At 40.8% G+C, this 16079-nt stretch overlaps 1 protein-coding gene across 1 annotated transcript; it reads right to left on the bottom strand.

Moving 5' to 3' along the window:
• Window positions 1-3666: 3666 nt before the first annotated feature.
• On the bottom strand, window positions 3667-14460 carry washc5 (WASH complex subunit 5). The gene is made up of 29 exons (XM_080540103.1): window positions 14393-14460; window positions 13869-14127; window positions 13549-13694; window positions 13365-13449; window positions 12990-13090; window positions 12639-12831; window positions 12251-12403; window positions 11979-12092; window positions 11583-11754; window positions 11209-11336; window positions 10417-10546; window positions 9611-9723; window positions 8674-8840; window positions 8195-8270; window positions 7938-8048; window positions 7678-7818; window positions 7444-7524; window positions 7210-7311; window positions 6833-7012; window positions 6553-6677; window positions 5964-6126; window positions 5713-5815; window positions 5507-5586; window positions 4967-5070; window positions 4727-4856; window positions 4528-4624; window positions 4214-4367; window positions 3993-4080; window positions 3667-3891 (listed from the first exon to the last, which is right to left on the bottom strand). The coding sequence occupies exons 2-29, from the start codon at window positions 14052-14054 to the stop codon at window positions 3835-3837; spliced, it is 3480 nt and encodes a 1159-aa protein (XP_080396229.1). The 5' UTR covers window positions 14055-14127; window positions 14393-14460; the 3' UTR covers window positions 3667-3834.
• Window positions 14461-16079: the final 1619 nt, after the last annotated feature.

Genomic DNA, 16079 nt, shown 5'->3' with positions numbered 1-16079 from the left:
GCTGTAGTTCTCTGGTTGAGACCCCACTTCCAATATCAATGAATGATCACATAGGGTCTTGCTCTTGTTCTGTGTCTTGAGGGCAAACTTGAAGAGGTTTGACACAAATCAACATTTTGTTTCCACTCACATAATAGCCTTCTCACAATATGCTTTTGATGCAGATGGGTTGGCTGTCAAGCAATGATTCTTTGGTATTACACATGGTTATTTCTCCATTGTGTCAACAGTCCAGATGGAAAGGCATAGTTGAGGCGCCATTAATTGTACTCTTTATCTTAGACAGTTCCAAAAAGGTTTTGTAGGTCTGCACATCCAGTTGTCCTGGTCTTCAACATGAGATGGTTCAGTAGTGACTTTGACATAGTCTAAAAGATCCAACAGCTTAGTGAGATCCAGACGGAAAACCAAATGGTTCAGACCTCTTTTCCTCCAACATGACTATGACCTTTCTAACTATGGTTAAACACTATATTAACGTGTTTGACTGTTTTATTACGGTTGTAAGTACAATGTAAAACATATTGTCATTACTCCTTTGCCACGTTGTAATTACAGCAGTGTAACAACAAGTAATAACAGTATTTGTTACACTGTACTTAGATGTTATAACGTGGTAAATAAACACATGTCAAAACAAACGGTTGTTTTTGAACTAAGAGTTTGAATGACTGTAATAACTATTGTAAGTGCAATATAACATGTTATTATTACTCTTTACACTATACTTACAACGGTGTAACCATGAGTAATAATACTATTGTCATTACTCCTTTGCTACACTGTACTTACAGCAGTGTAGCAACAAGTAATAACGGTATTTGTTACACTGTACTTAGATGTTATAACGCGTTAAATAAACACATGTCAAACCAAACTGCTGTTTTTGAACTAAATCCCAAAGTCAGAATTTGACTCGTGACCTTTCTAAGTTGGGGTAACACTATATTACAGTGAGGCCCCGCGGTGGTGTAGCGGTCTAAGCACTGGCCGCTAGTGCATGCTGCCCACCGGGGCCGGGGTTCGTATCCCGGCTCGCCAGATCCAGATATGGCCGAGGCACACGGGAAGCGGCATATTGGCCGGCCGCTTCCGAGGGCGGTATAGGAGTATTTCTGGACTAGGATCCGTCGCGCAACACCGCCCCCGTCTGGTGCTGGAGTAACGGTACTGGGCTCGAGGAGCCAGTCAGCCTAGTCTGCCTGGCGGCCTCCTCTGGGACTGCCGGCCACGGGGTCGGGCGGCGGATCCTTCGCAATAGGCAGGGGATAATTGGATGCTAAGTTGGGTTAAATTGGCTACCAAATTGGGTGAAAAGGGGATAAAATCTGAAAAACAAATAAAAAATTTTTTAAAAAAATATATTACAGTGGTTGAATGACCGTGTACTGTAATAACTATTGTAAGTGCAATGTAACACATTATCATTACTCTTTTACTACACTATACTTACAACAGTGTAACAATGAGTAATAACAGTTACAGTTTTACAGTTACAGCCAGTGAGTTTACAGTTACAGCCAGTGAGTTTACAGTTACAGCCAATGAGGTTATAGTTACAGGCAGTGAGTTTACAGTTGCAGTGTTACAGCTACAGCCAGTGAGTTTACAGTTAGTTACAGTTACAGACACTGAGTTTACAGTTACAGTGTTACATTTACAGCTAGTGAGTTTACAGTTACAGTGTTACAGTTACAGGCATTGAGTTTACAGTTGGTGATACAACTGAAAGCTCAATCCACCTTGTCATTTAAGGCTCATAAAGTATATATACATTATGATTTAGTCTTTAAAGCCTTGTGGAAATGGATAGAAAACATTATTTAAGTGAAATATGTAATTATATGCTAATTAGTGGCGGCGACATCATGCGACTCAAAATGTCACATTTATCTTTAATATAAAATCTTTCTGTAGGTTTAATTATATGTGTCCTATGGAGTTCAGATAGTGCACGTTGTATGGTGCCAGTAAAGAGCAAGCAACATTGGCTAAGACGCCGCTTTAGATTCAAAATTAGACCTCGCTTTCGACCCATTCCATCAATGTCACTAAAGAAAAATCCAGACTTCAGAAATCAATTTATTGTAAGTGCATATGTTACTCATTTGTTACACTTTACTTACAGCAGGGTAGCAACAACTAATAACAGTATGTGTTACACATGTTATAATGCGGTAAATAAACAATTTACAAATATAACAAATAAACAACAGAAAAACACCCCACATATACCCAACATGCTATTTAACCAGGAGTACAGTATGCCTAACCATCCTGTTCACCAGACACATTACATTTATACTTACATTGGTCCTTACTGTACTGTACTTGGTACTTACCCAGTTCTTACTGGATCACATGTGATCGGCTAAATCAGTGCAGTGTTCTATACCTCTACCTCAATCAGTTCAGTTGAGAAGATCAGTGAAGATCCTCCTTTCTTATTCATTCAGCAGATTACTGTCTCTGCTTCTCCGACTAAAAACATGTGGAAGAACATTTATTAAATGCCATTCTGGTGCAGACCAGTGAGGAATAATGCCCTTTCATACAGTGCTCCATAGCTCAAAATTGTTTGGCTACAAATGATTTAAACTGGACGGAGTCGCCAGACTATCTTTTTTTAACTTACCGAATGAAGACGACTCTGTCTGCGAGCCAGATGTCCAGATTGCCATTGTCCGGCTGTACTTACTTGATATCACAGGGGACTTTCACCAAATCTCACTGTTTCGTTTTAGTTGACCGTCTTAACCAGACGGTCTCACCGCTTTCCAGCAGTAAAGTAACTGAGGATTTGTACAATTCTGTTGTTGTTTTAACGTTCTGTCAAACTGTCATAATGTCCCGAGATCAACTGTTTCCATGGAGCCGCCGTGCTGATGCCGTGCGTAATAATGAGTCACGCGCACCAATTTAGTTGATTAGTTGAAAGTCATGGTGAATTTCCAGCCATTCAAGAGCAATATAGAGGAGTAGGAAGTGCCTATATTATTCATTTGTCACCAAATCACCAATCAGCCTACCCATGCACCATTTCTGGTCCTAGCTGAAGAGAATGGCATTACTTTGCTGTCACAACTTTCACATTAAGTCAGTAAAGACTTCAGATATCAAGCAGGAATCTGATCATGCTTATTGTAATGTATTGGCTTGGATTGATTTGTTTGAGGGGTACGCAACTTGATGTGCACAATAATGTACATTTTCATATTATAAATAATATTTGTGACTTGCTCTGTCATTTTCAGTCGCTTGTGCCCCTAAACATATCGTGTCTCAACTCCCAACAATGGGTGAGAAAGAGCCACTGAGTTACAGTCAGAGTATACATTATAATTTAGCCTTTAAAGCCTTGTGGAAATGGATAGAAAACATTATTTAATTGAAATCTGTCATTATATGCTAATTAGGTGTGGCGACCAGAGAGTTGGTACCAGAGATTAATTGAAATTATTGAAAAATATTGATTTGATATATTCCATTATTCTGGGACAATACTATTTCATCAAGGTAATTGGGATGTTAGCACAATTACAAACCCTTTTGGGGCAATACTATACAAATATTATAGATACCACAAATAATCATATACTATATTACATCAGAACTCAAAATCAATCCACAAAATATGAATCATTAGATTTATTAAAACATGTTGCGTTGCTTGAAGCAATATGGCATACCACAAAGTGACAGTACACAGAGTTGGCAACACATGACGTTATTAAAAATGTCTAACTATTTACAGTTGTATTAGTGCATTAAGACATTATAGGTCAAAGTATTGAAGAGTTTAACTACAAACAAATAGTCAAGCTTTCCAGGTTTTCACAGGACTGTCCTGAACTCGTCAAAGATGAAACTGGGCACGTGGGCTTCAGCAACCTTTGAAGATATAAAAACAACAAAACAAAACAAATTATTTGTTAAACAATGGAATATTCCAGAGAATATAAATGTTTTCATATGTTCTGTTGATTTCCTACCTTGCGGGGCAGTTTGGTGTACCGCACATAGTCCTCGAGGAACATCAACGCTCCCACCACATCTGACGGCATGTCTGGAATCCTCTGACTGCAATGGCAGAATATGAAACTACAATGGTTAGCAAATCATAAATGCATATAATCAAAGATGTATTTAATCATGTCATTTATGTAATTTACTTGAAATGAGCTTTTTATCATTATCCACAAGGTCACAGTACCTGGTACACTGCTCCATTATGGAGCGGATGAATTGACCAATGAGAGACAAGAACTGCTCTGTATATCTGGAGTGGAACTGCTTGAGCAAGGTGAGCAGGCCCAGGACTAACGGTGGCCAGTCAACTGGGTCTGCAGCTCTCCTGCAGGTCATCCCTGGACACAAATAAAGATGCATACACAATCAAAAAGGAGACAACACCAATGCAATTCCCATTATAATTATAAAATATAAATAATAAAAAAGAAATATCCATAAACAAACATCAATAAGGCAGTGAAAATAAATATCACTTTGTGAACACATTAGAATCACCTTGATTCTTGCTGTACTGCAGTTTGGGCAACTGAGCAATGATGAAGAGGAAATTCACAATGGGGAAGTAGGGTAGGCGCTTGGTTGTGATGTATATCTGCAAAAACAAACAACAAACAGCAATAAGCCAAATGTATACTGTGGCAATATTCTTCAATGGATCTCTGTTATGGGACAGTACTCTGCAGTATCTCCATACCTTGTTGAGTGGGTTGTGGATGCCAGCAGCCTCCAGGTATGCAGTTATTTCATATAGGAGGGTGTTGTCTTCCTTGGGGTAAGGCAGGGAAGGGTCCTGGTAGTGGGCTTCAATGTCAGCCAGCAAAGACCTATCAAATGACATGTTGCATCGTTATCAAGGCAAGCCAGGTTGATTTATGCTAGAATCCTTTAAACCTTTGTGTAGAAATATTACAGTCATGCAACTCAGAGGACTGACTTGTTGATGTTTTCTAGTGCAGCCCCAAGGTGTTTGGAATCAAACTTGCAGGAGAAGTTCAGCTCGTTGGCAATCTGTTGTCTGAGAATCTGCATCTGCCCAACCTATATAAACAAATATATCTGGGTCAATAAGTTTCACAAAGTTTACAACAAATACATTTGTCTAAGTAAGTGAATCACCTATTCAGCAGTCATCATAACAAAAAGAAAACGATGGTAGGACCAGGGGCCATTGGCAGTCACAATGCTAGAAAAGGATTTTCTTTACAAAGTAATTTATTTACAGTAGACAAACTGTACAGGGGGGTAGTGGGGATGAAGAAGGAGGGACAGTTAAGATGTAGCCTGAAGAGATGGGTCTTCAATCTACAGCAGAAGATAGTGACTGCAGTCCTGACAGCCATGTGAAGCTCGTTTCACCAGCGTGACGCCAGGACAATGAACAGCCGTAACTGAAGTTTAATTCATACTCTTCCACACTGCAATTAATGTTGTGGTTAAGTTGCTAAAGTGATAAATAAATAAATAAACACAGTACCTTCATGATCGCTTCTGAGTATGGCCCCCAGATCTTTTGTGTTTTGGCAATAGCATTGGCGTACACTTTGCTGGCATTGCCTGAGATAGAAATAAGTCAATAAATAAATTGGAATGATCATGACTTGAACAGACAGTACAACACAGCCATTATTGAGCTGTTGATTCCATAGAATTACAATGATATTGTCCATGTTTGATACATACCCACAATGCCCTTCACTGGATTCACAGCACTCAGCATGGCCTTGAAGACGTCCACTACAGATCTGTCTCTGAGGATGGTCTTCTGCAGCATGGTCAGGAAGGTCTAATGGGAGAATAACACATGCCAATTAGACAAGCGAGCAGAGATATGCTACAATGTTTTTTTTTGTTTTTTTTTTTACATGGAGACATTTTTAAAGCCTTTTAAAGAATGACTGTGTTTACTCATTAATAAACTGATATCGAGTTACCTGCAGCTCCTTTACAATCATGAAACACAGGAGTCGGTCAAGCCCGTTCAGCCCAAAGGTCCCCAAGGTGTCTTGGATCTCAGAGAACAACCTGTTGTTGGTCACCTCCTGGTGTGTTCTGATGTCATACCAAGTGTTCATTTGATCGATGTAGCAGGTCGCCCTGAAAGAAATGAGTCAGAATTAGGGGTGGGCATCGACGATCGATAATTGATCGATAAGGATCTTGGTCGATCACAAAATAAAACACTTGGTCGATCACAAAAATCGACCAAATGTTTTTTTTTTTTTTTTTGTGATCGACCAAATGTTTTTTTTTGTGATCGACCAAGATCCTTATCGATCAATTATCGATCGTCGATGCCCACCCCTAAGTCAGATAAACATCTGCATCGCAGTCTGTTACAGTTCAACAATACTATCATGGTGAGTAGTCTACTGAAGTTGGAGAATTTTCATCAAAGGCAAGAAGAAAAAAAAAGGAACTCTTTCAAGATAGTAATGATCATGCCATGTTGTACAACCACAGTGCACCAACGTTACCTTCCATCACTCTACAATTCTGACTTCTACTTCCAATGAGACCTACCTGGGGTCTGTGATCCTGAGGATCTCTCTACAGAGTCGTCCAATGAAGGTGGCCGACTCATCAACAGATGAGAATTTGGGGATCGGGATGTGGGTTGACTGGTAGACACTTTGCCAGTCCTGGATCTGATTAACACACAAACGAACAAACAAACTCAAAGTGACTTACACTTTGTTCAACCAATTGTATGCTGATCTACAACAAATGCAGTTTTAAGATTTCTAATGGAAAACACTACAGAGAATCTAAGTAAAATACAGATGTAATGTGTGAGACTAACCTTTGTTCGGAGGAAGCTGTTGCATTCCTGCTCCACGTTGTAGTTGATGATGCGTGATACCTCTTCCTGCCAGATTTTGAGACCGTAGATGCTGACGTAGTCCTGAATGTACTCAAATGACCGGTAAAACCCATCCATGGTGGCGGCCATTTCTTTCAGCTTAGGCATCAGCTCGCTAGTCTTAAAAAGGTGAAAGAAAATGCATAATTAATATTCATAGTCATGAGTTTAATCTGAGTTGATCATGGGATTTCATATTCAGTGTAATTAGTGAACTGTTTTCATATGCATTAATAGAGAATATGTAGAAAGGTCAGATGAATGAATTGCATTGTGAAATGGTTGACGTTGTGCTATGGTAAGGTCAGATATGTCACCTTGGCTTTGGGGTTGAAGATAAGGCCTTTGTGGAGGGCATACGCCACTCTTCTCACCAGCTCTTTCCGTATGCCATCTTCGAGAAGCTGTTTAGGATCCACCTGAGGTAACACCATGAGAGATACAATAGCATGATACCATGAGATATGTGCATTGATTTAGGCATACATCGTAAATTCTGAAAATAAATATTGCTCAACACAACAGTCGTACAAACACCCTTCTATAGTTACCTTAATGATGCCAACAAGTGTGGTCTTCATCATCAGAATTCCTTCAGTGAAAATTGAGATTGCATGCGTGAGTTTGGCAACCTGTAAGAGAAGTTGTGAGTGACATAGCTTCCATATACAGTATTGTATCGGGAAGATATGTTAGTCCGTTTTGGCATTTTATCCTGTAACAACATAGGGCTATGACTCTAATCAGCCAATCCACTTAAGAGTGTATCCCTACACCGGTCTGACCTCATAGCGAGCCCCGAGCTGGGAGTAGTCCTTCAGCTTGTCCTTGTCCAGGCGGGTGGGCACCTCCATGATGTCATGAATCTGGAGCTTGATGATCTTGGCCAGGGAAGTGAACATGCTCTCAGGAATAATCTGCAACACCTTATAGGAAGAGAGGAAATGCAAGAAATAATGTCATGGTTCTTTACAATCAGTAATGATCCACTGACTCCACTTCTTCTTGAGTTCTAGGAGTAGAAATGGTGACTCCTCTGCCGTACCTTTCTGACATACGCCACCAGCTCCCCAGAGTAGAACTGGGAGACACTGAGCAGGTCTGGGCTGTTGGCCTGGTTGATACGCAGGAGGGGCAGGTCCAGGGCAGAGGCCAACTGGTGGCATAAAAATACAAAACATTACATGTAGTGCACATTTGCACATCTTCAGCCCCTTGTTGATCCAGTCCTCTATGGATATATGTGAGGGTAGCTGATCTACATAGGTTTTAGGTCAGTGGTAGGAGTGCTGAATACTTCACCTTTAGAAATGTGGCTCGTAGCTTCGTCACCATTGATGGGTTCATTCTGATGCTCTCCTGCATCATGGATGTGAAGCTGTGGAAAGCACAAGTGAGAAATAGTCAAAGAAACATCCATCATTTAGGTGGCCATAGGTGGCGTGACAAGCTGGGTCAGGCAACGTGTATGACGTATAAATAGAATTCATAGAATGGACCTATAGTATATTAGTAATACTTTGATGGTGTTTAGATTAGATTAGATTCAACTTTGCAGAGTACAAGTACCAGACAACAAAATGCAGTTTCGCATCTAACCAGAAGTGCAAATGGTGATGATGATATAAAACATGACAATGATAGTGATAGGTACAGTATGGCAAGTATGGTCGTTTAGGGGTATATACAGTTATGAGCTATGTATACAGTAGCTAAGGTAGCTTATGTACAGTTATGGTATGTACAGATAAATAGAGGCTATATCAAAAAGAGTTTAGTACCTGTCTATGATCTGCCAGGCGTAGGACAGGTCACCAACAATTTGCATGGTGATCAGAACCTCCTCCTTGATGTTGATGGTGCGGATCATCTGGTGCAGGAACTTCCGCGTGTCCGCCAGGAACTGACACACCTGAAGGTTGGACTCCAGCTGATGGAACTCTTGCACCTGGAACCAGTAACACAGTGACATAAGACCTAACAGCAAGGGTTAGTACTGGAGATTCTGTAACGCATCTAAATACAACACCAAACCTTTGTCAAGCACATCAAGGTTCTGCAAAAGGCTCTACATCCAAAACTGAACAAACAATCTAGACTTTAGTAGAAGTGATTGATTGATTGATTGATTGATTGAGAATGTTTATTTTGGTCCCCTATACAATTTACAATACAGATATAAGAAAATGTACACAGTCACAATTTATAACACCAGGACCAAAAAGGTGTAGGCTGAAGCCGTGGCTTATTGCGCCTACCCTTGTTACATGTATGCATGTCCCCCCAATGCATAATCAAAACATTGAAACTTTTACAAACAAAATGTCACTTACGCATGTCAACAAAAAGTTCAAAAAATACCAAACAAAAACTATATTTAAACCTCTGTTTTATACTTGTTAATCATCTTATTTTTAAATAATTTTTAAAATCCTTTTAGTGTACTACACATTTTCATTTCCTTTTCAAAAGTATTCCATAAATGAACTCCTTTAACTGTTATACATCTTTGTTTTGCATTTGTTCTAATCTTTGTTTTCATAAACATACATATTCCTCTGAGTTCATAATTACTCTGTCTAACTTGAAATAGTCTCTGGATACAGTCTGGAAGCATCTTATTTTTTACTTTATACATTACTTGTGCCATTTTGAAGTGTTATCCAGAGGTAAAATTATACCCATGCCCAATGCCTTCTTCAATCTCCGGTCGCTCACCTCAACCAGGGCCTGGATCAGCTGGACGGTCTTCCTCCCTGCAGCTGTGGAGTCTTCATAGTTCAAGGACTGAATCTGCTTGGAGATCTCCCTGAACCAGGCCTGCAGATTCTCTGCGGAACACACCAGCAACACAGACTTAAGCAACACACACTTCAGCAACACACACTTCAGCGACACACACTTCAGCGACACACACTTCAGCAACACACACTTCAGCAACACACACTTCAGCGACACAAACATACGCAACAGACACATCAGCAACACAAACATACGCAACAGACACATCAGCAACAAAAACATACGCAACAGACACATCAGCAACAGACACATCAGCAACAGACACATCAGCAACACACACATCAGCAACAGACACATCAGCAACAGACACAGCAACAGCAACAGACACATGAGCAACACACACATCAGCAACAGACACATCAGCAACACACACATCAGCAACAGACACATGAGCAACAGACACATGAGCAACACACACTTCAGCAAGACACATACGCAATAGACACATGAGCAACACACACTTGAGCAACAGACACATCCGTGACAGAGGACACTTGGGCAACATTCAACAGTGTAATAGGAGAGTTCTGTAGTAGGTTGGTATGGCATAGTGAGAAACACATTACTGCATCCTAACATCAATAAACAACATGTTGTTGATTTAGTTCACATAAATGTGTTTACATGCAGTGGGAATCAAAGAATTGGTTGCAGTTTGTATTAACTCCTAACTCCTTCATGGTGGATTCATGTTGTACTGCATCTGGTGTTCTGTTCTGTACCATTCTTCTCCACCCTGGTTAGAGGCTTCACCCCAGAGAAGACCTCAGCCAGCTCTGTCATTCTCTCCGAGCCCTCCGTCCTATAACTCTCCCATTTGATCTGCTTCTCTGCCAGCATCTGCTTGAACATCTGGAAGGACACACAGATGTTGTAATGACAACAGAATATTCAAAGACATGTCATTTTGTTATTTGAAATTGACTTTGCCTTTATATACAGTACATTTACATTTTCAGCAGACGCCTTTATCCAAAGCGACTTACAACAAATATATTTGACTATGTAGGTGAATCATCACAACCACCAGTCATAGCATGAAAAAGTAATCTATACTCAGGCCAGGGGTCATTGGCAGTCGTAGTGCTAGAAGAACAGGGTTCCCACACCTTCTGAAACATCAAATTCAAGCACCTTTCAAGGACTTTCAAGACTCAATTCCTTCAAATTCAAGGGCCCACCACGGCATAGTTTGAGACAGATCTAGATGAGAATGTATATAATAGGAATGACCATGAACGGTTTTCAAATCTAACTAATTAACCGTAGTAACTAGTATGGTTGTTTTATTCCCTTCTACATGTTACCTATATATATTTTTTTAGAGAGAGAGAGAGGGAATTCAAGCACTTTCAATGACGCATGTCGATTTTCAAAAACTTTTAAGGCCTTGATTTTCTTTTCTCAAATTCACAAACATTCATGGATTTCAAGGACCCGTGGGAACCCTGGAAGAAGGAAGATTCTTTCTTTTTCTTTCTTTTTTTACAGTAGTCTATATTGTTAAGACTTACTTCTTTCAGGGTAAACTCAAACTGAGCAGTATCCAGAAGTAACTGGAAGAGGATCTTGGGGTTGTACTTGGAGTCGTTGATCACTTGATCTTTGATCTGCCGCAGTCGCTTGTTGTTGGGATCGTAGGCTACAAGGCAACATGTTTAACATAATGAAATATTAATATATATATAAATAATATATAATATTGCTTCACATTATGCTTAGGGCTTTCTGTTCAGCATCATACCAACGTGCTTGAATATACTATACATTTTTAAAGGGATCATTCGCTAGAAAATAAAAAATGTAATTACATTTTAACTACAATATATTAATTTTAATACATGATGAAAACTGCTTTTTAAACCACTCTGTGACGCCAAATCTTCACCTGACTCAGCGGTATGGAGCATCAGCCAGCGGATGGCAACATTGCAGTCCCGTAGACAGTTGAGCAGCTTGGGGATGTTGTCCAGGACAATCTCCTCCCTCAGGAAGCCTTCCTTAAGCAGCTGCTGCACCTGAGGCTTCAGGGTCTCCAGACTGGCTGCGTAGCGGAAGGACTATGGAGGGAGGAGGAGGAGGAGGGAGGAGGGTTATTGTAACATGTGGCAGTAGGGTGTAGATACTGTAGCAATTATTTTTGCGTGAATGTTATCACATACAGTATGTGAGAGGGAATGTGAGGGGACTCAAATGTTCATACTATACTCAAATGGGAAAATAACTATGAATGCTTTGTTTGAAGTTAGTGGTAGTTCGTAGATAAGACTGTAGGCCAGTGTACCTGCTCACGGATGTTGGCTGAGTCCAGAGTGTAGTTGAGTGCAATCTTTGCAGCTTTGTAAGGCTCCCAGGCATCCACTAAATTCACAGTGATCCCCATGTAGACACTGATTACCTGTAGTAAAAGAACGTGGATAACCTGATACTTCATACAAGCAGGGATGGTTGGAGGCGTGGTGAGAGATACATACGACACAACTACAATCATTTCAACAGATGCACTGAAAACTTGTTTCATTAGCATTCAATTTCATGTTAATACGGATCTCTCACCCAGTTATCAGGAAAGTACTTGTCCACAATCTCTCTCATCTTGGCTTGTTGAGTGTGCAGTATAGAGGGGGTGAAGTACAGGCACACATAGAGCATGGCTGCCTGGTTAGCCAACGCTGTGCTACGGTGCTCAGGCAACGGGTACGCAGAAACCTGATGGACATATATAAGAAAGGTTGAGAGACAGAGGAGAAAAGAGAATACCATACAATAAGTATCTGTTGATGGTATGACCATGCCAATGAATAGCTCCAACAGCTCCAATAAGCCTTCATATCGATTGGCTATTGTCCCAACGATCACCTTGAATAAAAGGACTGCATTTCAAATTCCATTCATGCCCTGGGAGCATCAATCCGGGCCACATGGATTAGACTGACAGTTTTACCTGGTTATAGATATCGTCGGAGCGAAGCCGTCCAATCACCATACTGATGAAGGTGGTGCTGATAGGCACTCTCTGGAAGTAGCTCTCAGGGTAATTGGCCGGGCGTTTGGCCCCAGGTTGACTGGAGTAGCCGGTACTGCGGAGGAGTTTACAGATGTCATCCAGATTGGAGTCTGCAGTGGAGCGAGCAGCACTGTCAACCCCCAAAAAAATCAATGGGATTAAATGTTTATATCTGGTTGCACTTAAGCTACACACACAGCCTGAGAGGGGATAAGAGTGAACATGAAATACATGGAAGCATTGCCACCGCCGAATAGAGAATAGCAAATGTGTTGTTCATAGTGTCACCTGTATCTGTAATAGGACACCAGCATCCGCTCTCTGACTTCTCCTTCGATCTTCTGGTCAATGACCAACAGCATGACTCCATAGAGATACAGGGCTTCACACTAGTCGGAACGAGAAACAGCACATCAGGTCATTCTTTCCTCTGCAGAAGTTGTAAGACCCAATGACACATTCTACATTCTGAAATGCTACCCAGTTATTTATGACATACAGTATGTTTGTGCATCTGGAATAAATCACTGTGGGTCATCACAGAGTTGCTGACATTATTCTGGATGGGCTTTATTTGTTTTCCTTTTTCAAAAGGTATAAAACAGTACAATATTAGAGGTCATTTACTGATTGCTGGTCATTTATTGATTAGAGGTCATTTACCAGGAGCTGTTTTCCATCTTCATTCAGTAGCACAGTTTCCAGGGTCTGCTGAATGTACACACCTTCATACAGATCATCCAAGTACCTGGTGTGAAAATTTTTGTAATTTTGTCATATTAAAGCATGGTGCCGTGCTATACGTTATATTGTAAGACAGGTGTGTTGGGATTTTTATGAACGTTACCTGATCAGATCAACAGTATATTTGTGGACACTCTCAAAGGCCAGGTAGAAGCGCGAAAGTATTTCAATGTTGTTTTCTCTGAACTCTTCATCTAGGTCCTGAAGCTCTGGTTTAGCTTCCAGTTTACCCTCATAGTACTCTGGACCCTATGAGATGGATGAAAACATTTTTTTTAATCCATCATGCCAATAGTGACTACATCACTTTAGATTTAAACATTGACTGTGTGCATATTTATTTGTGTAAATTAAATACCACCACAAATGATGATCCCATGCCACTGTGGTCTCCAGTGAAAGACAATCCCCCCCAAAATGCACCTTGAAATAGCTGAAGTCGCAGATGATGTCTCCATATTTCTGCTGGTCACTCTTGTCCCTGAGCCTGAACACTGCAGGGATGAACTCGGAGAGGCGGAGGAGCTCGGCGATGATCGCGTTTCCCCGGGACACTATCCTCAGGATGGCTTGGCCGCACAGATTATTCTCCGCAAGAAAATCCACCATGGCGGAGGAGGAAGAAGAACGAGCCCCACTCTGCAATTCGGGATTCCTGCACACTCCCAGCGGGGGAGACGGACTACACGGGTTAAAACAAGGCGTATAATTATAAACCACGTTTTTATAACTTCACTATCCCAAGTTTCCCCGTTAGCTGGACACTCTGAGCCATACTATCATCTGATCTGAGCGACGGTGAGGTCATGGGTATGATGGGAATGGAAGAGACGAACTATCTGAACCGTCTCCACCACAAACGCTGTAAATATTCTATCGTATCAACATCAGTCGTGTCAGCATCTTCCGTGCACAATGTCAAATCTTACACAAATTGTCACGCTTACCTTTAGGTTTAAAAGCGAGCTATGGGGCTCGTAGAGCTAATTGTTGCGCTGGTCCATTTCAATTCCTGTTTACTATCACATGATACGCCACATGATTTCAAGGAGGTGTCAGACAAAAAATCTGACAAAAGACGTTTTGAACACTAGATGGCGACAGTGAAGCACAAACCACAGGCCCATGCCACCGAGGGAGAGAGAAATCTTTGCAAAGCATTGGAAGGAAGGACAGTAGGAAAAAGTTGTCTGTGCATATGCAAACCGAATGCTAAATCTTGCAATCTTTTAAAGATCGTATGTGATCTTATTGTGTTCCTAATTAGGTTGAGCATTCATTCAAAAGCTCTTACAATGCTAGTCTTAAACTGACTAATGAGTCATATGACATTATAAAACCTCTGCCTGAGCTGCAGTTCTGGCATTACCAGATAGTAGGCCTGCCGGAAATGATTTGTATGCCTGGTTTACATGGTATATTTGCCCTGGAGGGTAAAGGCAACCTAACATGACATTACTTGTCTGTTGTTATTATTATCACCAGATCAATGCATTCTAATTACAACATAATTACTGTTTTAATGTTAGAGATGACAGACGATCCTGTTATTGGACACACGTTGGTTATAGTTACCCTGATATGATATAGCCTAATAATGAATTAGTATGAACACAGTGAATAGAATATCTATATCTTTCCTATATATAAAATATTTTTCAGAGAATTTCTCAACTTCCACATGTTATCATACTTTTTTAACCAACTGAACATGCGGGGGGCTAGTTGGAGGGAGAAATTGGAGGACGGACTCATGGTAATACATGGAATAGAATGTGGAATGTGGAAAAGTGTTTGATATGCGTATTCCCTTCCATCCGTTCCAATGAGCCCGTCCTCTGATGTCTCCCTCCGCCTGCCTTTGTCAGGGTCTGGGTCTGAAATAATCCAAGTGAGAACAATACAGGTGGGACAGAGAGCGCTGGGAGGCGATTTGTCCCTGAGACCAACAGCAGTTTCCCAGCTGGAATGTGCAACAGGGGTTAATCATATGTTGGTTGCTGAACCAAAGTCCTTGACCCTCTTTGAACCTTCTGTGCAGGACCATAACTGTCCCCCTCAACCCTCCTCTGCTCCGCCCTCACTAGGACATGACATTTATTACTCTTTTATGATCACGCCAGGGTCAGATGCTCAGCAGAACAGGTCATCCACAAGGACTTCTAAAACAGAATTACCAATTGGCATTTCTGAATTTGTTTTTCTTCTTCTTTCTTCTTTTTATGGACCATTTGGAGCCTTGAGGATTCAATTTACCTTTTTAAATGACAGTGCATGTCCCTGACTGACAAATGATGCTGACTTCACCTGTGATAAAAGTCAATGCAAATGACTTTGAACTGACAAAATGTCAGATGGTCTTTATTAGTTATGAATATTTACACTATAGGGTAACAGAGCTTTAAACATTAATGGGAGTCCTATTAAAATTCAGTAATAAGTAATTGATTGACTGTGTGTGTGTGTGTGTGTGTGTGTGTGTGTGTGTGTGTGTGTGTGTGTGTGTGTGTGTGAGAGTCCCCGCAGGCCTTATATGCCCTCTATTAGGAGAGAGTTGACTCTCTTCACCAGTGCTAGTGATTAAACCAGGAAGTCATTTTCATGATGGGAACTTTCACATGAATCTGAACTGTA

Source organism: Nansenia antarctica (assembly GCF_963989245.1).
Source record: "Nansenia antarctica genome assembly, chromosome: 10".
Lineage (NCBI taxonomy): Eukaryota > Metazoa > Chordata > Actinopteri > Argentiniformes > Microstomatidae > Nansenia > Nansenia antarctica.
Note: the sequence above shows the minus strand (reverse complement) of the source record. Positions and strands in the feature narration are given on the sequence as shown.

Bases quoted from the DNA above. Each gene is read 5' to 3' on its own strand.
- washc5 (XM_080540103.1), bottom strand. From the start codon at position 14,054: ATGGTGGATTTTCTTGCGGAGAATAATCTGTGCGGCCAAGCCATCCTG. The intron at 12,832-12,989 runs GTGACACTATGA...GGGGGTTGACAG, and splicing joins GTGTCCTATTACAGATACAG to TGCTGCTCGCTCCACTGCAG. The intron at 5,816-5,963 runs GTAACTCGATAT...TTCTCCCATTAG, and splicing joins TGATTGTAAAGGAGCTGCAG to ACCTTCCTGACCATGCTGCA.